The sequence below is a fragment of the Hydractinia symbiolongicarpus genome, chromosome 2, assembly GCF_029227915.1.
Source record: "Hydractinia symbiolongicarpus strain clone_291-10 chromosome 2, HSymV2.1, whole genome shotgun sequence".
NCBI lineage: Eukaryota > Metazoa > Cnidaria > Hydrozoa > Anthoathecata > Hydractiniidae > Hydractinia > Hydractinia symbiolongicarpus.
Genome location: NC_079876.1, coordinates 27164879 through 27188733, shown reverse-complemented (window position 1 = coordinate 27188733; position 23855 = coordinate 27164879). Strand labels below are relative to the sequence as shown.

At 33.6% G+C, this 23855-nt stretch overlaps 2 protein-coding genes across 4 annotated transcripts; one reads left to right on the top strand and one right to left on the bottom strand.

Annotated features, from left to right (window-relative positions):
- The first annotated feature begins 145 nt into the window (after positions 1–145).
- Positions 146–13530, top strand: LOC130630452 (serine/threonine-protein kinase Nek8-like). Of its 2 annotated transcripts, XM_057443950.1 has the most exons (17): positions 146–232; positions 525–730; positions 1036–1097; positions 1436–1609; positions 2680–2729; positions 2894–2975; positions 3374–3582; positions 5028–5107; positions 5490–5668; positions 6606–6756; positions 7846–8001; positions 8467–8505; positions 8680–8830; positions 9692–9846; positions 11650–11808; positions 12300–12458; positions 12622–13530. In XM_057443950.1, exons 1-17 carry the CDS (start codon positions 174–176, stop codon positions 12636–12638), a joined length of 2088 nt encoding a protein of 695 aa, XP_057299933.1. In that variant the 5' UTR covers positions 146–173; the 3' UTR covers positions 12639–13530. The 2 variants fall into 2 exon arrangements, with proteins under 2 accessions (XP_057299933.1, XP_057299932.1); XM_057443949.1 differs by lacking the exon at positions 12622–13530 and having other exon boundaries at positions 12300–12537.
- On the bottom strand, positions 13442–23109 carry LOC130630453 (carcinoembryonic antigen-related cell adhesion molecule 5-like). Of its 2 annotated transcripts, none has more exons than XM_057443952.1 (9): positions 22870–23109; positions 21120–21395; positions 20593–20865; positions 18246–18515; positions 17377–17655; positions 16796–17065; positions 15847–16101; positions 14760–14792; positions 13442–13937 (listed from the first exon to the last, which is right to left on the bottom strand). In XM_057443952.1, exons 1-9 carry the CDS (start codon positions 22925–22927, stop codon positions 13558–13560), a joined length of 2094 nt encoding a protein of 697 aa, XP_057299935.1. In that variant the 5' UTR covers positions 22928–23109; the 3' UTR covers positions 13442–13557. The 2 variants fall into 2 exon arrangements, with proteins under 2 accessions (XP_057299935.1, XP_057299934.1); XM_057443951.1 differs by having other exon boundaries at positions 14760–14795; positions 22870–23104.
- Between the last annotated feature and the right edge of the window lie 746 nt (positions 23110–23855).

Below are 23855 nucleotides of genomic sequence, written 5' to 3'. Positions count from 1 at the left end.
CTTGTTTGTACTATTAATAATATAGCAGATTTCAGAATATATAATTCTAGTGAAAAGAATTTTCTTGCAGTCTGCATTATTTTTGTTCCCTGTAATTCAAACAAGGCATTGAATTTTTTTTTTCTAGTTTTACTTTATATTTAGATATAAACTTAAATAAATACCCTATCAACATGGGCATGGAAAAATATGATTTAGATACTAAGAAAGCAGTTGGTCGTGGAGCATTTGGGTATGATTGTTTTTGCATGATTTGTATACACTTACAATTTATATTTATTTGAAATTATGATTCTTTTTTTTAATATCTGTTTGTTCATTATGAATCGATAGTGTACGTTCCATTACATTACAAGTTTGAAAGAATGCTATTTCTCGCAGTAGAATCCTTTCGATTGAATACATATACAATAATTTAGAGGTGATAATCTGTAAAATAATTTAGACTATTCTCTATGTGATCTGAGTCAAGATGTTATTTTATTTTTATATTATTAACTTATGACTAATTTATCTATATACAGTGCGGTATATTTATACCAAAGAAAGAGCGACCATAAGGAGATTATCATCAAACAAATTACAATTGATGATTTAACGACAGATCAACGAAAGGGCGTTATGAATGAGATTGAAGTCACTGCTATGTTTAACCATCCCAATATTATCAAGTACCATGAATATTTTGTTGAAGATAAAACCTTTAATATAGTCATGGATTATGAACCAGGTTTGTTTGTAATTTTAATTTTGAACTTCAAGATATGATATCAGAATGTTATAGAGTTTGAGCAACCACGTAGGGAACCAGTATGTTTATTCAAAGATTCTTATTACTTAAGTATAACCTAATTTATGCAGTATTGCGAGATCAGGAGAATGCTTATATGAATTTATATAAAAAGAAAAAAAAGCAGTGTTAGGATATTTTGTAATATTAAGTTAATATATTTTAAGTTGCAACCCAATGTAATGTACCTAGGCTTTGTACATTTTTTTTTATTATTGTTTATTTTTTTTTCTTTGTTTTTTAAGGTGGAAATTTGTTCGACTATTTACAGCAGAGACATGATCAGAGCATGATGCTGGAAGAAGAGGTAGGGAGGGAATCTATAATCTATATCTATAAATATCTATAATCTATAAATATAATATAAATTTATAAATAGAAAATAAAAAATCTACAAATAGAAGTCTCGTAATCAAGTATTTTCTTTCAAAACAAAACAAAACAAAAAAGATTTTTGTGTTACTTTATTTTAAATTGCATAGTGTTTTGCACTTAACAAGAAGGTATACATAAATTAAATTCATAAAACTTTGGCATGGTTTACTTCACTGCACAGTTATCCCTGAACTATTTCAAACTTTTTCATATTTGACAAGACTATTTTTATTTCAACTTTCTTATTTTAAATTATATGTTTTGTTTTAGGAGATTTTAAAATTTTTTGGTCAAATAGCACGTGCAATGCATCACATCCATAGCCACAACATACTACATCGTGATATGAAAACACACAATATTTTGTTGGACAGAAGAAAAAGAGTGGCGAAAATTTGTGATTTTGGGATATCAAAATTTCTCACAAAGACGAACGCCATGACAGTTAGTGAATTTTTATTGTTTTCTAAGTGTTACTTGATGATTAAAAATGTTTCCAAATTACCAATGTGTTAATTAAAAATTCCATATAAAGTAAGTAAACTTTGGGGTAGATAGTGTACTGTCTGCTCAGAGAAGTATGCCTTGACTTTAAAATTCAAACAGCGGTTGTGAATGGTGTAAATATCTTCCAAAACAATAATCAAACAATCCGATGTTAATTGGATACCATGAGTTGTTTTGCTGTCCTTGTAAACCTTCAAGTTGTTAAATAAAACAACAGCTTTTTTAATATGCAATAAGTGTGTTTATTGCCTGAGCAAGAGAACTTGATCATCTATATTATAATACCCGTATACGTCTGTCCGTCCGTCCGTCCGTCCTTCCGTCCGTCTGTCTGTCACGCAAAATAGTAGCTTAGCTGCGCAGGTAGCGAGACCCACTCAATGCGGTATAAAAAGGACAGGCGAACCCGTGGATTTTTCCACAGGCTAACGACTAGTAGTAGTAATATTACTGGACAATGAGGGCAGCTTTAATATTTTCATAAATGACAGGGAATATTTTCTAGTATTGCTCTCAAACATAGTAAGCTTAAAGTTTGAAATTGATAGTTTGAAACTTCATGAAAAAAATTCACAAATAAAAAAACAAAATTAAACAGTGATATTGTACTTTTAACAGAAATTTTTTTTTTGCAACCGACGTTAAATGGTACTAATCATAATTTTGACGTAATATTTCATTTCTAACTCCTTTTAAATCGTGTTTATTCCATAAAGTACATGGTTCCCACATGAAATGCCTTCTATATTCTGCTTCTTCTGTTTCATTTCCTATGAAAATAAAGCAATAATCAACAAAAAAACTGTTTGTTTCTGGGAATTCCTTCAAATATCATCTCTATCACATATCTAAAGTATTATTCCAGACACCATTACGAACTGTTACATTATGAATTATGAAATAAAAAGGATAGACTGAACAAAGTAGCCTTGATACGCAAGGTCATCTTTTTTGTTTCAGATTATGTGCTTGATTTACCTCATGATGTCTGTGCCTTGCTTTTTTAGACTGTTGGTACTGCACATTACATGTCACCAGAGGTTGTGGAAGGAAAATTGTATCTTTTCTGTCATTTTGTTGTTGCTGTATTTTTTACCAACAAATAGAATCTGTCATATCATTGTTTTGGTTTTATTACGACACCAAGTTATGTCACACAAAAATTCAGATTTATTTAATTTAACCGCTTTAACCGCTTTCTTTAACTAACAATTTACTTAGATATAATAAAACAAGTGACATTTGGAGTCTTGGATGCATCTTGTATGAATTAATTGCACTCAAACGTGCTTTTGACGCAGATGTAAGTCGCTTCAAAATTTGGTGTAACAAGAAGAAACACAAACAAACTGCATGTCAAAGTTTATATATTTATGTGTTGTGTTGTGTTGGTTTAGTTTCAGAAGTTGTTTTTTTTCTTGCTGTTTCTTCTAAGCCAATTATAAATGAATAATTAAATAAATATCTTTAAATTTATTTTTGAAGTTATAATAAGTTAAAACAAAAAAAATATAATTTTATAGAAAATAATAATTATACCATTGAACACCTTTTGGTACATTTTCTTTGTACAGGTCTTCTTGACATCCGAACTTTCTTTTTTTTTCTCTTTTTTTTCATATTGTCTATTACATGAACTATCCTGTTAATTTACAAAGCAGCTCCATCATAAACAATATTGAAATGATAAACATTTTTTAGTCTTTAAGTAGCATCCTGCGGAAGATATTACGGTGCGAATATTCAAAGATGCCAGACTTTTACAGTGAAGAACTAAAAATGCTTGTGAAGAGCATATTGAAGCTTGATCCAGCTAAAAGGCCAGCTATCACTCACATACTAGCTGCCCCTATTCTCATCAACTCGTTGCTGGATTTAGAAACAGATGTTGGAAGAATTCCTTGCTTATAGTAAGTTGTGATATATGGCGTACTTTTGTGGTCTCATATAAAAGAATTACGCAGTTACTATGCACAACGATTTTATAGAAGTTTATCTTTTAAATAGTCATAATATAGTGTATCAAATTTTCATTTTAATTACGATTTTGTTTCTTGAAAATGCAATTTACTTCACTGTGATATCATGGCCAGTGGTGCTGTAGAATTGGAAGGTTAAATGAGTTGTGGTAGGTCACTGCTAACTTTTTTTAGTTTTGGAGCTTAGGTCATAGGGAGTTATCTCTATATTACTACCACTCATATTCTTTCTGTTCAAAATAGCTGCATTATTTCTGAGTAATTTGTTTTGCTGACTGGCGATCTGGTGAATATTTCCACAAGTAAAAAACTGTTTGAAATGTAATGGAACTAATGAAATATTTATATTTTGACCAAACAGTCGCTGAAATCCCCCCTTACTCAATTAGATTTTAGACAATATTAGATTCATGTGGTATAAATTATAATACGGATGGCTAGCAGACCCTGGAAAAAACAGAAGCCTTGGAAAAAATGAATTTGAACAAGTAGTCTTAAGAAGTCTTAAATTTTATATTTAAAAAACCTAAAACATTTTGTAATGACTAAAAAAAAGTCTTTTAAATCTATTGTTTATACCTATCATCACAGTTTCAGTGAGATATTTCATAAATAAATTGTTTAAAGTTCTGATGGCAGTTTTATTAAATTCTTCTATGTTAAGATTTGCCAGATTAACAATCTTCATTTAAGACACTGAAAGATCAAACAAAAACACTGAAAAGTCACTATATTATTCATGGCGAATGACCCTGAATTGGATGCGTTAAATTCACTGTAAATGGACAATTTTAAAGTAATAAAAAAAATTTGGGCAGGCTTTTTTTTACATGTTTTTTTTATAAGCAATTCAAATTCTAAAATGAGGCTTAAGGATACTTATGAAAAACGTGATCAGGCCCAAAATAGTCTAATTGTGTTCAGCATCATCAACTTTTTCAGGCTCGAAATATTGTTAGGTTAGCTCAATGGCAAGAAGATTTATTGGAATACGCTTATAAATGTCACATAATCAGGATCAAGATATGCTAAGTTGAAAAAAAAATATTGCATTTGAATATTGAACATCAGTAATGGTTAAATGCTGGTTCATTCAGACATAAAGAATAAAAAGAAAAACTACGAAACAAAACACATAAAAACTTCACAACATTTTCTTAGGCTGCGCATAAAAAATGACCAAAATTAAGCCTACGGATGCTTATAAATGTCATGCCTAAAAACATGTACTCTTAGCCCGCGATTATAGATTAGTCTAACTCACAAAGTTATGATCAAGTTGGCATTCCATTGAATGTATAGAATGAACAAGTTTTATACAAGTTGATTTATTGTTTATTTCAAAAGAAATAATTCATTTTTTTCTTCTGTTTCAGTGGGTACGGTTCCAACCAAAACAAAAAGTCCAGCGTCAATAGTTCTGTCATACACAAAACAACGTCATTCACATCATGGGGTAAGATAATTTGACCTTACCAAGCTGATGTTTAATATGATTTCATTTTTAGCTTACTTCCTATTGTTTATCAATGTATTATTCTTTAATAACTTTCCACGTAACATACGTATTGCATACCATAAGTATTTAGGTGTTTTTTTAGGGTTTTCTCCTAAAATTTGATCTTAAAACGTCCTTTATTCTACTAAAACCTCATAAAAATTACGAAGTTTAAAATCTGTGGCCAGCTTTGGTCATATTTTCATCATAGTTCGTCTTCTTTTAAAATGTTGACAGTTAAATTTTAATGGACAAATTTCTCAAGAGGAATGAGAGACCTTTTTTTGTGTGAGCGTGTGCTTCTTTTAAATGAATTTTTTACACTACTTTCTCTCTCTAGGCGATGAAACCTCCCGCCAACTAGCTGAGCAAACGTCAATCGTGTATGGTTGGGGAGGTGGGGTGAAGCTTCCCGCTGTACTTCAAGCACCTGGCACAGACCAATTTATTTCACAAGTTTGCATTGGACGCACAAAAAAGTTAGGACTCACATCTAATGGAAGAGTCTTCACATGGGAGGTGAGATTTTTGTTATTTGAATGTATTTTTACTGTTTTTGTTCATAGCTCTCTTGATATTCTTTACTTTAAGTACGATAAGTCCAAAATTTGTAAAAATTAATTAAGATTTTTCAAAAAATATAAAAAATCTTAGATAACTTTCCAAGCCTTTTCATGTAAAATTAACTTGTTTTTTCTTGGGAGGGTAAGCTTCAGCATTTTGTTGCGCGTGGTGTAGGTTCGCTTGTTGTTCACGCTTTTGAGAACTGTGTATCAAATTCTTCACACTCCTGGCAACATTACACAAAGAGGCGTTGTTTCAATTAAGTTGTTATTATTTTTAAAAAAAGTTTTTTAAAGCGTGCCAATTTCTTCACTCGATTTTTTAGTGACTTCTTCAGCGCTCTTCATGGTTCCGTTACACATTTAAGTTAACCTTTTGTAGAACTACACCCACCACGTTACATATTTACGTTTTAAACTATCTAAGTGCTTTATCAGCATGGGTCTGTTTGCGTCTCACAGTTCTAGACCCTCGATGTAATTGATGCTTGATGTAGCAATTTTCCAATATCATAATACGGTATATGTGTTTACAACTACCCTGTTTGCTTGACATAAGCACTATTCTGATAAAAAACAAATCTGCCTTTTAGAATTACAAAGAAAAATTACAAAGAATTACAAAAATAATGATAAATCAAATGTAGTTGAGAAAATTTATGCTTTTATTCTGAGGAATTGCAGTACGGTTGATTATAGTAAAACGACCTAATTGGCCATCGATTTCGCTTTTTTTTGTTTTATGCTTTTTTTAAAACCCAAGGACAATGGTATATTTTAGGTGTTTGTTAGTCTTGTTTCGATTTGAATTTCTTTCGACGCTTTTGTTTCGATTTTTTTTCTAGTTTTATAAAAAAAGCGAAAACGCCAAAACAATACTTATTTTTGTCTAGAACTCGTTCTCGACAACGAAAAGTAGTATCTTGGAAGATAAAGACTCCTCTACTAGCTCAGCTGTTCTAACACCCAAAATAATTGGAGAGTTTTCTGGTTCCACCATTGCTCAAGTGTGTTGTGGAGATCAGTTTGTAGCTGTCAAAACAGGTAGGTGTTCCGTAGTCGTGATGAATGTATTGATTCAATTCCCTTGCGATATAACTTTCCGATGCCCACAGGGAAAGACCACAAAGGTAGTTACTGCATAAATAAGCTCCAATTTGCTCAACTCAAACATCTCACAATTAACACAATCACTTGGGACATGTTACCCGAAACATTACTAGACCACCGACCTTATTACAGCGAATTGTGGTCTCCTTAATTGCGGGAATATGTCTGTCCATTGTCTTTAAAGGCGGTTGTGGAATGAATAAGTTTGAGTTGTAAATTTCTGACCAACTACCTTTGGGTCCTTTCAATTTTTATATGAAACAGGAATTTTTGACTTCAGCCTGGAGTGTTATTTTATTGTTGTTGTTTTACTTGTCCAGCCTAGTCCTGGTCTTATTCTGTTTCTAAATATTGAGCATTTAATTTATTTGAGCGTTTTTTTAATTGCAAATTTTTGAGATCTGTATTTCCAAACTTCTTAAATCTCAACAAGTGATTCTATGAAAAGTTCTGCCCTAAAAGGTTTTTCTCCGTCTTCGTTGTGTTTTGTCAGTGAAAATGTGAACATCTGTACGATTTTAGCTTTGCTTTTATAAAAACAATGGAAAATCTACCCTAAACTTTTGCACTTAAAGCGAGTACTTCAACCACTGAGCTATTGACTGAGTTTTTTTGTTTCGTATGCTTTATCTATTAAAATTATTATTATTTATATTTGCCATAAAAAATAACCTTTTTTTTGTTCGTACCTTTCAACTGGGTGTCTAGTAACCAGAAGTTCCCAATAATTTGTTATTCCCAAAAAATTTTCTTGTAGTCTTATACCTGAGCATTTTTTTATTCATTGCAGCTTATAGCCTTTTAAGGGTTATTGGCAAATTCGTATGTATTTACTATTCTTTTTAATGTCTCATCAACAGGTCTGCGCTGATAGTAGATAAAATTGACGACAAATCACCCCATGAAATTTTTTTAAAAGTTACCTTAAAAATATTTACAAAACTTCAAAAAATTGGAGTTAAAATTGTTTCTGCTAGATAAAGGGCTTTTGAAGTTATACCAGGACAACTTTCTCACTTATAGACCGTGGAATGTTAATGACATGGGGCAGCGGTGTGCAAGGCTGTCTCGGTCACGGCACAACAAGTGACTCACCGAAAGCCAAAGTAGTCGAAGATTTAGTTGGCTGCACAGTTGTGCAATTGTCGTGTGGAGCTGCTCATGTCATGGCGCTTACAAGTAAGTTCCTCTCGTCTGATTGCAAACTGTCTGTAAAAACTAGTGGGATAAATTCTGCGTTTGTCGTAATAAAAGGCTTTTGTTAACTCTTACGGGATGGTATTATTTAATAGACCTCTTTTTCAATCGACACATAATCAGCTACTCGAAAATGTAGCCGCGATTATTTGCCGAGGACAAGACCCAGACGGTTTACATTTATTACCGTTGGGTACCCCACTCCTCCTATTCCTAGAACATGTGGAACACTCTTCGTGACAACGTAGTCCTCCAAAGTTATGGTGGTTCAATTGTAAGGGTGATTTTGCCCGAAAATTCGAACCTGGAACTCAAACAAGAAGTATTTGAGCGACTTTTTATTCACATGACATAGCTACACTTCTTGGCAGCCTATATATCATCTTCTTGTTTTAATTCCATTTGTATATTTTGGTGTGATCTTAACATGACTCTTCTATATTTCAGATGACAACCAACTCTTCGTATGGGGAAAGGGAAGCTCAGGTAGGACACTAAAATATTACCTTTATTTTATGCCTTGTTTTGTCAGAAATTGATTTTTCTATTGTAATATGGACTACTCTAGAAAATGCTTCTTTAGTAGCTACCGCTTATAACTAAAAACTCTCGTTACTTAGATGAAGTAAATTGTATCATAAGAAAACATGTTTCTTACAGGTAATCTGGGCTTGAATGATAAACAGCAACGCTTGAAACCAACTCTTGTTCCACTACCTAGTAAGATTCGATCAACATCCATCATATGTGGTACAAATTGCTCCTTTCTTATCACCAGTGAGGGTACAGTGTACACGTGTGGTAACAATCGGTATGTTTTTGTTTTTTTTTAGACTTTTAGTACTATCTTTACTTTTTGTAAAAGGAATTGAATTTATAATTTAGGACTTTCCATGTCAACTTGACTCGCCTTCTGTATTGTTCCAAAATTGGAAAATTTAGCAAACAAAATTAACATGCCAACCAATCCAATCGAGTCATAATAGACAGCGGTTAAAAAAATGACTGCTTCATAGGCAAATTGCTGACTTTAGCAAATTTTTAACCTTACCAATTTTCTTTATTCTTTTTATGCTAAACTACATTCCTGCCAAGTTTCATCAACACTAAAAAGTTATCCACCCACTCCCCGCCCAGTTTTTTTCATACCCAAAAATGCGAAAAAATTTGAATCGATTTTAAGCGAAAAATAGGCGTAAACAAATAATGTATTTTGCGCATTTAAAAATGCCGCAAGAAATAGTTGTGCAGAAAGATTTCCTCTTAAAAATCGCGAGAAAATAATAAAGACAGCTCTTTTATAATTATGTTCCTAATTCTATCTCTTTGACACTTCGTAGATATGATATTTTTATTGCGATTCAACATAAAGATCAACTCTTGCGTCACATTTCTTTGTTTCTTTTTTAAATTTAGTGTATTTAGTGCAGGCGAAATTTATGAAAAAGCTTGAAAAATAGATGCGCGCGAATTTTAAGTGAATCAGGTATTAGACACAGCTTAAAGAAAGCTTGATTCACTGAAACGCATATTTAATTGAAGGTTCAGCATATGACATATAGAACAAGTAATCGTGACACTGTGGATAAATCAAGATGGTGTTTACGAGTAACGGTATGGGATTTTCGTTGATTTCTTAAAGGTTCACAACTAGTCTTGAATACAATTTTAGCGACAACAAGCTAGCTGTACTAAATGAAGACGAACTCAGTCGCAAGCCGACGAACGAAGACTACCTGATATTCACGAAACTTACATGTAAACCTCTCGCACAGGAGAAAATCATCAACATATCTGCAGGTTCTGTTCACACGGCATTTTTGACAGGTACATTTTGAGGTATTTCTATAGTAGTTGAATGTACAAAAACAAACGTGCATGCTCCCACTCTCCTTTGTGTGTCAATAAATTTTCTATACGTCTCGTGTTTAGTGCCTAATAGTTTTACTAGTACAGTGACACACCGGTGCGAGAGCCAGTCAACTTTTCCCTTGTTTAGATAGAATGAGCTAATATGTCAATTAATAGCAACCTACGCGCGTGGACTTGCCTTACTTTGTTACATTTTTTTCATATAAATTAGTCATCACCGTCGGGTCGACCCTACGTAGCGACTGATGGAGTCATCTTAAACATACATGACTGAGTGAGTAAAATCTGTGCAACAAAATTCAAAACTGATAACTGACCTCAGGCGGTCGATTAAGATATGACATTATGAAGTTCAGTGGTACCATTCAACGCAAAGTGTTAAAATCAAAATAAAGTAAAGTAGTTTATAGCTGGTACAAATTGTCTGCGTCGAATTTATGTCATCTGAAATATTTACTCAAATGTTAGAAAATGTTTTGACTGTTATTTCTTTTATGATTGGAACCTTTCGATGACGTCACAATTTATTAATCCACGTTCAAGATGGCTACCCGGCCCTGAAAAGTCAGAAAACCTTGAAAATTTTAAGGCGACTTTGAACAAGTCGCATAAAACCCTGAAATTTAAATTAAATTTTTAAGAAAACTCTGAAAATTTTGTAATGTCGAACTTGCCAAAACTATTGGAATGGACTATCTGTACCTTATGTTATACACAACCTTATTTTTTATCTCAGGTTTCAGTGAGATATGCCATAGATAAATTACTTTAAGTTCATGATGGCAATTTCATTATAGTCTCGTATGTTAAAACTTTCCAAGAGTAAAAATCTTCCTTTAAGACCCTGAAAAACAAAGCAAAATTCCTGAAAAGTCACCATATTACTCAGGTAAATGACCTTGAAGTTGAGTCAATAGATTTGTGAGACACCTTGACTTTAGGAAGCCCTCTAAAATGGAAAATGTCACTGACGTAGTAATCGTAAAAATTAATTCAAACATTTTGCCACAAGTTTTCTAATCTGACCTATAGAACTACATTACTGACCTTTTTTTGTGTAGAAACTGGAAGATAAACCATTTAGATAAGTTCTATTTTGTCCGATATTAAAATTTCTGGTGACGCCATACAAATATGCTGATGGCATCATCCTATCAGAATTTATAAACAACAGGCACTTTATTCCCTCCCCTACCGACAAGTGCAAAAAAATTCTTACCAAATAGGGTTAAACGCATTATCAATTTCTATCATGAGGAGTAATTATTAACCCACTTATGATAAGTATCTCTTTTTTCGGGTTGAGCGATTATCGTAAAGCCGGATGTTTTATGTTTGAAATCCTCTGTATAATTTTATTAAATAACCTTTCTTTAAAATGATCTAGCCTGTGATCTTGCTCTTTTTATAAGATAAAATATGTAGGCTTAAAGAAATGAAGCCAACTTGTTTTGTGTTTGAAATGGAGTTACGTTTTATTGGCTTGTTGCTTATAAAGCCGTTACTTTAATCTTTGTAAATTGGCAACGTTTACTGAGCTTTGCAGGATCTTACTTTTGCGGATGATCAATTGAATTGAATTTCAAAAAAAATTTTTAAAATATACGTGAAACAGCAAATTATTCTTTCCGCTAAAATTTCTGTCAATAAAGTATTATTTTGAATATGTTATGAAAGGCGACAACTTTGACGTAATTGTCGTATCGTCTCATGAATTAACGACAAATTCAACGAAAAACGTATCCTTCACCTGTTTAGTTACTGGCCGATTGTATACTGCTGGAAACAATAAAAATAACCAACTCGGTTACCAACGCGACAATGGTGACTACAGACCAGCAATGGTTGAATCAATGAGTCAAAAAGGTGTAAAGCATGTTGGTTGCGGAGATACTTATACTATTATTGTGACGTCAGGTATTTACAGTAAACTTTGACTCGATGTTCAACAGTACTGTATATGTAAACCTACTTTTCTCGTATGGGTAATTGAGGTCAACGTAAGTATGTCCGTTTACTTTTTTGCTGTTTGGTTATAAATGATGAATAAATTATTTTTGTGGTGTAGACTTACGTTCCATATGCGCCATACCGTTTGGTAGCATAGTTGGTGGGAAGGAGGGTTGGATTATTACAGAGGAGGTTTTTTTTCCTCAAATCAATAGTTGTAGAGAGTGTGTCAACAAAATGGGTACATTTCCATGGAGCTATGAATGAATAGGGGTTGGTAATAGATGGCGGCAGGGGTAAGGGGGTAGCGGGAGCGTGAGAGAGGGTGATTAATTCTGACCTTTTTCGTCAAAAAATGAGATGATCTTTTGCGTAACATGTATACTTGTGTAGCTTATTGAAAATTCACATCACATTAAAGCTTTGTATAAATTGAGAGATTGTAATTGTTGTTTCAGATAACGAAGTATATGGCTGGGGAAGTGGCAAACATGGTAGGCTGGGGCTAGGTCATATCGAAGATGCACGTGTTCCCACACAACTTCAACTGGACGGAGCGAAACTTAATTTTCATTCTTTATCTGTTTGTCACAGCTCGACGTTGATTGTTGGCCAAGGTTTGTTTTTGTTTATTTTTCGTTTTATATGGTAGGTTTATTGCTTTTGTTTTTCATGGTTGCTGGAAGTTTAACTCGATTTTCTTTTTTTCTTTATTTTGGCGTTCGTTCGTTCGCTCGCTCGTTCGTTTGCTCGTTTTACATCAGATTTTTTGTATTTCAGTAAAAAACCCAACGTGATTGTTTATACTGGTCAGCTTCGACGACTGCATAATGACGATTGTGAAAAAAAATGAAAACCGAGATGAACCTGTGAAGTACAACGGCAGTCAAGAGTGGATAATGTGTATCGCATACGCATGTTGGTATTGTCTTGTGCAGTCACGATCTGTTTATTTGTTTATCTTGGGGAAGTAGGTATATTTCTCAAAGAAGAAAGGGAAATTTTTCGCCAAAACAGTTAGTGTCCCTGTCTGTCGTGGTGATATGACGCGGGTACCGTGTACCTAAATTGTTGTTGTTGTTGTTTCTTATTAATTTATTCCAACACAGGAATTCTTAAAATCTTGTCAAAATGTCAGAGAAAAGTCATGCCAGTAATTTTTTTATTAAATTTAAAATATTTTCATTTTTTCAGAATTTTGGCAGAAATTAAATTTCAGATCTACAGTCTATTTACCTTTGTGTTTACAATTGTGTCTTTTAGCGTGATCTAAAGTTCTAATAAGTATGAAATTTCTGCACAAATATAGTTGAGAAAATGAGAGAAAATGTCTATCAAAGAAATGTCAGGAAAATGCCGCCAGGAGTTAAAATTGAGTGGACCCCCTTTTTCGGTTAATTCACGAAAGTGATGCAAAGCAACGAATTACGGTATTTAGCATCTAGAAAATTCCTTCCTTCGCAAACATTTATTTTTTATTCAATTTTATTTAAATTTATGTAAATAGTTTCTTACAAGTTTTTTTATAAGCTACACCACGATTTTAATTTTGAAATTTTTAACTGAATTATTTTCGAACAACCGGATATAACATTGAATGTTTAGTCTAGAATGTAAGTCAAATTATTTAATAGAAAATTTGTATAAAAAACAGTCAAAAATTATGGTGAATATGCATAGTCATAACAACTTTGTTAATTTTTACGGTTAGCTAAATCAATTCTCTGACTCGAATGTCACTTTATCGTATGGGTTATCACTTTCAAACTTCACCCACCCGTAGGGTGATTCGCTGCCGACTGATTTCGCATCAATGTCTTTTTGCGCACCGAGTTTTGGCAGCTCCACCTCCAAGCTATCCTTGAGGCTATTTCGCCTGTAAACTGCTTGAGGGACTTCCTTTTTTGCAGAGACATAAATATTCTGTGGCGGTGATTCAGGGATTTGTTGGAAAACAACTCGGTCCGCGGTTTCGTAAATTGGTTCTTCCATTGTCTGTGGCTTTGTTTTTTTCGTTTTGTAAATCTTGTAAACTACGAGAATAATCAGAAAAGCGAGGACAAGCATACCAATGCATGCACCAATGATCGTAGGTTCTGAAACGTAGACAAATCAATGACCAGAAAACATTAACAAAAAATAAGGGTATTATTATAGCAGACTAGTCGTTGGCCGTAGCACACGACATACAAATTACGTATGATTTAATTCTAAAATTATAAGACCAAAGCAGGTTAACTAACAAACAAGGCTATGCAGTCGGCTAGATAGTATGATTAAGTTGGGTGAGCAACGCTTTTCAAAATTCCTAGAATATGGAGCTGTTGAAATTAGAGGTCTATACCCCTGGGTATGTTAGAATTGCCTATGCTGACATAAGTATTAATTTAAAAAACAATTCAAATAATTTCAAAATGGTACCGACGTCCTAACGTTGGTCAATCCACCTGTTTCGGAACAGGCAGGTTAATGACGTCACCAGGAAACCTTCAAACCCTAATATCCTTTAACTCTTCGTCAAAAGGACACGATTCTATATATTTTCTTGATCGTAAAACATCTTTGTGTATCAATGGGTCACTGATGACGCCATTTAAATTCAAATGGATGTTTTCATTGTTCTTTTTCTTAAGTGGATTTTTCCACGGTCTTAATATGACTATTACCATTACGAGCGTATAGGCTTGGATATGTAGGAAAATATAATGTTGACGTCAGTAATCATCAGGACCATTCATTAATGGATGTGGTATCTATTCGAATAACCAAAGTAAGTTCTTATTTTGACAGGCTTAAAGGGAGTTGTTTTTCTAAAAATGCCTCGTTCCAACAATTCCAGTTTGCAGCTGTAAACGTTCTCAAAATTTGTAATGAAGAAAAAATTGGTCTGTTTATGAAGTTAGGTTGGTTATACTTACTGTTGTTTGAATCCTCTCGTTCTGCGGTGTGAGCTGCTAAAAAAAATAAGAAGTGTTTTTAAATTCTCGTCTTCAACCCGAGGCTGAAGTTAGAACAAAAAGTTCCTTTTGAGACTGGGTAGCCTACAGGACTTAAATTTCATAGAATTATAGTTCTCAACCTTGTTTCCAGGACATCTTGCATCTTTTCTGGGGGCGCTGTAAGAGTGTTGTATTTGTTAAATAAGTATTTATAACGTGCATTTTGGTCACCAGATGGTTTCCAAGGGATGGTTAAAGACATGGACACTAGGGATAAATTACAGACCATCTTAGGTCAGTTGTTAAATTCATTTTTTTAAATACAATCATTTTTTGGTGCAAATTTCACATGTTTACCACTAATTAAAGTCGTAAGATAAATAACACGGGAAAAATTGAAGTATGTTTGAAGGGGGGGGGGGGTGACCTGTGACCTATTTAGCCGTCAAGTATGCGCTAGCAGCTTTGACATCAGGCAACAAACCCTGCAGACAAGGATGGCGGGCCAAAACAGCCCAGGTATATTAGTTTCCAAAGTTACAATTTCAAGTAATATAAATATTAAATAGTAGCATCAACTATAAACAAGCGAGGTTATTCTAGGTTTCGTAACATCAACAATAAACAAGCGAGGTTGTTCTAGGCTTCGTAACATCAACCATGAACAAGCGAGGTTATTCTAGGTTTCGTAACATCAACCATGAACAAGCGAGGTTATTCTAGGTTACGTAACATCAACAATAAACAAGCGAGGTTATTCTAGGTTACGTAACATCAACTATGAACAAGCGAGGTTATTCTAGGTTTTGTAACATCAACCATGAACAAGTGAGATTATTCTAGGCTTCGTAACATCAACTATGAACAAGCGAGGTTATTCTAGGTTTCGTAACATCAACCATGAACAAGCGAGGTTATTCTAGGCTACGTTTAGAAACATATTTATATTCGCACATTTTTATTTCATTAAGAGATCTGATGTCCCACCCACAACCTCAAAATAGTACTTTTTAAATCATGAGAGAACGGCTGCACATGTGCACTGGTAACTAGTTTGGTTTCTTACCTTGAAAAGTAATGGAATTAGACATTTCCACATTGTTGTTATTGACTCCATTTTTGGCACCACATGAGTATTTTTTCTTCTCTGTTTGCAACAACTGGACTACGTACTCATTTTCTTTACCTCTTTTAACCACACGCCCATTTTCATAGAAAGTTATTTCCGGAGTTGGGTTGCTACTTGTATTGCAATGTACAACATTTCTTGAGCTGTCTCCTCTATATTTTCCAACATTCATTAATTTAGGGCGATCATTATCTAAAATATTTACACTAATATAAAAATTTGGGAGTTCAATCGAACATCAATAGGGATATCTTATTGGACAAGAAAATCGCACCAAGTATTTGTGTAGAAAAATTCCGTCGCTTTTGGTTACCTTTTAAAAACCCATTGTTTACGTTAATTCAGTCACTTCTATTTAAAACGGTGAAACACGATTTTTAACAATTCTTGATGGTGCCTGAGCTGTCGGACGAAATTTCAAGTCTTAATTTTTTATCTAACTAGCCCAGCTAAGTATTATGCTACGTTTATAGCGTAACTGCTGTTGGAAGAAATAATATTCATGACTAGATCCTGTTTATTGATTTTCTTACAGCGCTACCATTTTAAATATACCGTATTGACAATATATTATTCCCGCCACGCGATTAAGGTTTCAATACTAGAAAAAAAGGCGGGTTTATTACAGAGGCGGGAATAATCGAGTAAATACAGTATGTATATGTGATACATCGTTGAAAATACATTCCACAATGCAACACTGATTCGAAAACGTTTTTGTTTTTGCTTTAAACTGACATTGAGGAACCCTCTTTTATAAACACTTTATTTCAAAGCTGTCGTAAATTAATTTTCTTTAATTTTTTAGAAATAAAGACTTTAAGTCAGGATATTACAGTAACCTATCAAAATAGACAAATAATAGTTATAGTTTGAAACCACTTACACTTGACGTTAACTTTCGCTCTATTACTCCGCCCGTTAACTTTACCAGATATTCTCACTTCGCAAACATATATTCCTGCAATATTTCTTAAAAATGAATCAGCTTTCCATGGTATGATGGAAATATTTTTATACTCGTCTAAATCTTTACCGTCTTTTTTCCAACTGTGTTCGACATATTCGTCCGAAACATCCGTGGTTGTATCGCATTTTAGTCTTGCGGCTGTTCTCTCTTCTTGACTTATCGAGTTAACCTTTACCTCGATAGATCCTAAAATATCAATTAATAAAGAATGATACTTAAACACTTTTAAGGAAAACGAGTACATTATACACGCGTTAAATAGAAATTCGACGAGACAAAACTTAACTGTGGGAAATTTCCTAGTTAGCGAATGCCTAATTTTTTTAAACGGGAAATTTTATACGGGTTAACTGGTGTTCAATCAACTCGAGATTTGTGTCACAATATATTTGGGGTTTAAAAGCATATTTACACTTAAATTATATTAGCACTCAGGCACTCAAGTACCCGGGCACATCCATACAAAAAGAAAATATTGACATGGGAGAGAAGCTTACCGTTTAACTGAGCTGGTTTGGATGTTTTCGTGTACACGGTATGCGAACGATTTATTCCAGCTGTGCATACGTATTCACCCAAATCGCTTGTCGCTAACTTAGATTTTGTGAACCGACTATGACGTAATTTCATCATGGATTTATCTTTATACCACGTGTACTGCACAGGATTACTTGATTTGTCAGCATGAGAGAAATTAACAGCACACTTAATGGTCAGCTGTTGTCCAATCAAAGGTGTATTTGAAGAAAATTCAACCACAGGGACACTCAAAACTTCTAAAAGATACAAGAAGAGAAGCTTTAAATGGTGGATCCAATCTTTTGTTTTCATTGAACCTTTTCTTTGCCGAATTTTTGAAGGTTGATCTCATTCAACAGAAAGTTCTCGATTTAATTTACGCTTTAATTAAATAATTTAAACTAGTACCAGTACTGCTAAATTCATTAACAGCCCTTTTAAACGGACGAGCACAAGAATGTACTTTACTTACTGTAAAGTACATTGAGGACGTTGTTAGCGGGGCGTTTTGCAGCATTGCTAAGAAACAAAAAGCCGTGAAAGTAAATTTGCGTTTTAAACGCTGTTGTGATATATCTCTATTTTATTAATGAATTTTACTTTAGTGACATTTCGCCGGCTAAGAAAGACCTTGAAGAACGGCATAACTTGAGATAAAAGATGTCGTTAAATTCTTTTTGCAAAATTTGCGAAATTTAATACAAATATTTTATTGCTTGATAATACTATCAGCACTTTTAGGACAAAAATAAATAAATAAATAAATAAATAAATAAATAAATAAAAATAAAAATAAATAAAAATAAATAAATAAATAAATAAATAAATAAGTTAAAACAACACGAACCTGTTACGGTGAGAAAGACTTCTTTTGAGCGTTTTTCTTTGATGCTGTTGTGCGCTGAGCAGTAATAATAACCAGTGTCATTCGCCGTCGCTAAGGTGACAACATGTGTTGACGAATCTGTGCTTTGTGTCAAATATCTTTCAGCTGATTTGACAAAACTATATCGAGTAACAGCTGGCATCGCGTCCGCGACGTCACAAACCATTGTTATTTGGTTTCCTTCCTCTGTCACAGTACTTGGTGTAATCTTCAGCACTGGTGTATCCATGTCTAAATAAATCTTGTTGTGTTAATTCATGACCTCAGTATTAATACTTGACTATCAACTTGTTATGTTCTTAACTTTTGTATGACACAATTTCGCGCAAGATTGATTTTGCGCCTGTTACAAAGAATAATTCCCCGCGTGACCTTTAACACACACTAAACTCCTTCCCAGGACCCAGGTTTGTAGACACATGCATGCTCGCACAACATGTCTGTGCGCCGATATTGTACGTGCAAATATTTTGTAAATTGGGATATTTATGAACTCTGGTCACGACAACATAAGCAAAAGACATCGACGAAATTAAAAGACGGCCTATGTTATCTTATGTTATCCTATGTTATCCTATGTGTCCTATGTTGGGACCAACTAGGATAACCAGAATACCTCCCGTGAATAATTGCTCCTGGATAACTCAGACCTAGATTATCTCCTGCAAGATTAACTTCCTTAAAGGCTTCTAGAACATTCTTATTCGCGCAATTTTCTGATGAACAAACTCTACAAACAGAAAATTAAAGTGCAGTGAAAAAAATAGAACAGTATTATTTGGAATTTTTCATCAGGTGTTTAAGCGTCCATTTTGTTCAACTTTTCAAAAAGAACAAAATACACTGGTTATCATTGCAAGAACAAGGTGAGTTAAGCGCTTATCACAGGTTCACTTTTATGATGCTGGAGCATTTACTACTTTTCATTTGAATAAAGAAATAATTGGCATTTGTTTCGTTTAATTAAAAAACACAATCTAGATAGGTACCTCGAACTCAAACTTTTTAATGTATCGAACTCAGATGTTAACAAAATATCATATTTTGTCACAAAAGCAATTATTCCGACGAAAATTCACAGGAAAAAATTTTTTTGGAATATTATCCAGGAAAGATTCTTTTATAACCCTTTTAATCTTTTTGTAAAATTAAGTGACTTTCAAATCATAAAAAGCTTAACCTTTGCAGTGTACCTGTTAATAAGAAAACTTCCAATTCTTTTGGTATTTAAAAACATTTGGAATCATCTTGATTTTGTTTTTGATAATTCTTACCGTAAAAAGGCTAAAGTACTCAAGTTTCTACTTCTACAGTACACGTTCTTTTGTTATGAATAAGGTAGAAACTCTCGCGATTAACTTTGCGTTTTAATGACTTTTATACGTTTTTATTTTTGCCTCGTGAAATGTTTTTAGTTTTTAATATTTTTATGTATATCTCACATTATTGATTTTATTTTATTTTAACAGCTATTTTATTGAAAACAGTATTTACATTACTGAAAAAAATGCTGTATAAATAAATATATAAATGAATTCACGACTGTGGGTAAAGTTATTACAAAATTGAAAAGGTTGCCAACGGCTCTGTCTTCTACAGGTTCAATATAACACGGTAAAAGAATTTGAATTGTTATGTGGTAGCAAAATTCAGTGAAGATGGAGAAACCGATTACGGAACTAACTCTGAGTGGGAAGTTGAAGAAATAAAAATTGAGAAAAAGTTTTATTTTTTGCTCATTCGCAACAGTTTTTTCACGCCGAAAATAGCTTTTTTCTTTGATTTGCAAAAGTTTTTTCTGCAAAACTTGTTCAAAAACATGCAAATCGCGAAATTTTTTTTGATACGCAACTTTTTTTCGAACGTTTTTGTCCCCGAAAGTATTCCTATATCTCTAAAGTTGTAAACAATAAACCTATTATTTATAACTTAACCTAACGGACATTCTTATAAAGCATATTTTGGTAAAAGAAAAGGTGTGTAACTCGTTAAAATTCACACTTGGATTCACACTTTTATAGACTCTGACATGACTCGGCCGGGATTTGAACCCGAACGAACGCTTGGCCACAAGGCCACCAGTCGGTTAAATGAGAACATGTGAAAAGACATTTAAAAAATTAGAAATGAAGAAAATTTAATAGGACTTGCCCCATGTTAGGGAGGCACGAAACGTTTTAAATGATTTTCTTCTGGAAACACGCTATTCCTTTTCGTGTTATCTGTAGCACCTAAACTCGATAACTTTAAAAAGTGTTCCAATTTATAAAAAAAGTTCTAAGAAGTAAATTTTTCTTTATTAACTTACACCGCACTTTCACATTTACCACATTTGACTTCGCCAGAAACTTCCCATCAGTCTTAAACCTTCCACAAAAATAGTCACCACTATCTGTTCTGTTCACTGCAGGTATAACAATACGCTTCGTTGTCAGAGTTTCGTGTCTCGCTGTGTTGTTAAAGCTCCAATGAATGGAATAGAAAGTATTATGCGTAGAATTGCACATCATCTCAAGTCTCTCGCCTTCTTTCATTTTTTCACTGCCAGCTATGAATACAATCTTTGGGACTTCAGGCAAGGCTAAAAAAGAATAGCTCAAGCTATATGTAAAGAAAAACTGAACTAACAAATTCACGATGTAACTATTTTAATTGATAAGTTGGCTTCTGCATAATTTTTTCTATTTCTTTATTTATTTTTATATTTCAAAACCTTTAGAAAACTTCATACCACCCTCGTCCCTAGGTATTTTTTCCTTTATGAATTTTGTTCGTATAAGTACATTATTTCGCCGTCTTCTCGATCACAAAGAACGTTGCCCTCCGTCAACTTACATTGTACATTTATGGTGACGACTTCTGACATCGCAAGAAATTTTCCATCAGTCTTGTTATACCTTCCGCAAAAATAGTCACCGCTATCTGTGATATTCACTGCAGGTATAACAATACGTTCTCTTGTCACAGTTTCGTGTCTCGCTGTGTTGTTAAAGCTCCAATGAATAGAATAGGAAGCATTATGCGTAGAATTACACAACATCTCAAGTCTCTCGCCTTCTTTCATCGTTTTACCTCCAGCTACGAATTCAATCCTCGGGACTTCAGACCAGGCTAAAAAAGATAGTTTAATTTATGTAAATTTATGTAAAAGTACGTACATTGTTTGACAACTATTTTGTGAAGAAGCTTAGTGAGACATACTAAGTTATGTAATTGGTCAGAGTGGAGTACAAAAAACAAAAGCTACCCTGAGGATTGTACAGAGGCGGGACCCCCTGCTGTGGCAACGTGAGTACTACGCGGTGTTGTACCCACAAAATAAAAAACCCCACGGAGGTTCCTTTGCGGGTTCACGTTTTGTTGGCAAATTTCCTGCTGAAAAGAATAATAAAAGCGAAAATAGAAAAAAAAGGCTAGGGCTGTTTATCCTTATATCAAAGAACGCTACAGGCCCTGGGGTGGAGGTTGCCACACACAAAGAGAATCAACTTGACTCAGTTCTTTTTTAAGCTTTGTTGAGGATAACAAAGACGCTCACTGTATAGTATAGTTAAAAAATAAAACAAAAAACTTAAAAGTCTCAAAAAAACATTATTTGCATTGAAGTACTTCGGCCACCGTAAAAATAAATTATCTTTTTTGTCTGCGCGTACCCATTGGCATTACGTGATGTAAACTGCCTTCATACTGAACAAAATGACGTGCAATAGAAATGCTGGAGAGAGGCGGGACGGGATGATTTTGTCCCGTCTTTTTGTTTGCCGCGATTTTTTTTCTCTTTCAATTGAACCTCCTTGATTGAACTATGCAAAATTCATCGTTATGTTATCGTTATGGCATCGTTATGGTATCGTTTCGTGAGAAGCTTATCGAGTTATGCGTGGGGTAATGACTCATATTACATTTTAATTTTTTTTAATTTCCTAAGAACAAATATGCGAAACAAAATTACATTTTCACAATTGTAAATTTTACTTTTGCGACCAATTTTTGCGTCGTTGGTTCACGACCATTAATTGATTTGCTATATCTGCCCAAAGAAATTCGAATCTTAGTGCTAACGAAAAGTTAAGGTGGTTGACATTTTGGGCCGAGAAAAGATTTAACAAAATCGAATTCTACGAAAGGAAACTTTTCGTTGGTTCCTTGGAAGGAAAAATTTAAAGTTTGGGCCAACGGCTAAATTATATAACTGCTTTATTATAAGATTTTAAGATTTGGTTAGGCGTCTAAAAGCAGAAATGTAAAATTATTATTTTTTTTTATTATATCACCCTATGCATTGACTGGATGTGTCAGAAAGATTTTCATCGCGGCAGCCAAGCGTTTATACAGCTTGATTGTTCACCCAGTAGTAGTGTTGCGCTTAGACCGTCGTGATGTATCAGGTTATTTTTGCCTGTTGAAGATTAATTAATCGTTTCATGTTTTTCTGTGTTTTAGTTTTATAATTTATAACATATCTTTACACAAATCGGATAAACAGGTGATCAAACTCAACCCAAACAGCCATTTATATTTGTAACAAGACAAGTAAGGAAGTTTAATTTTCTTAATTTAGTTTTCGCACATTGACAAAACTTACCCATTTGTGAGAACATCACAACAATAAAAATTCCCAACATTTCGCTGAATTTTATCATTTCTTTCTTCAAAATAATCTAGGCTTCACAATTTGATACCAAAGCTACAAACTTTTACAGTGCCTGCTTCGATGTTATAATACAAGTCATAAAATTGCACACAAACTGTTGGAAACAAAACATTTTTTATTTGATGCAAATCTATACTTCATTGTAATTATTTTTATTAACTTATAATCAATAGATATTACCAACTTATTTATTCAGCCACTAAGCTATTTTCTAATCAAGTTTTAGTAGATTTTATACAAAAAATCAGGCTAAAGCTTTGTGATAAGGTCGTGATTTCTTTGTTTAAAATTACAATCGATGCAGGGAACTGTAACACATCGTTACCATGGCAATACGAAGGTGTTCGTCATAAGTACACGCTCAATGTGATTTGTAGTATTTAACGGGTTTTTTGTTCAAACAAATATATGCAGCCTCGAAAGTTTGTTCGTCACACATGATTGTATTTTAAAGTTGTTAAAGACAAAAAGTTGTTCCCAGGCCTCGGTGTTTACATGAACAACGTCACTTACTTAACGACACTTACTTCTCAGATGTAAACATCAGAGAAGTAAGTGTCGAATAAGAAATAAATGTAAATTTTGCTACTCCTAAACAACCTCGTTTCGAGGATGTTGGAGTAGTCGTGAAACAGGGAATCGAGACTATTGCGTTGGGAAACCGTCTACTAAAGTTTTGATTTTTTTTAGAGAAACACTGCAGAAATTCTATCCAATCAGTGCTCTTAAATGTTGTTATCGTTGCGAGTAGAAATTCCCAATCTTGTTCCCAGAGAATTTTGTCATTCCGTAATAATGGCTCAGGGCGTCAACATACTTTTGTCTAATACTTGGTGTGAAACAACCTCAGTCCAGGTTTCTTCCTGCCTTATTTAAAACCAACCTCGTCTCCGGGGCTCTTTTTCTTTGTCTGTCAA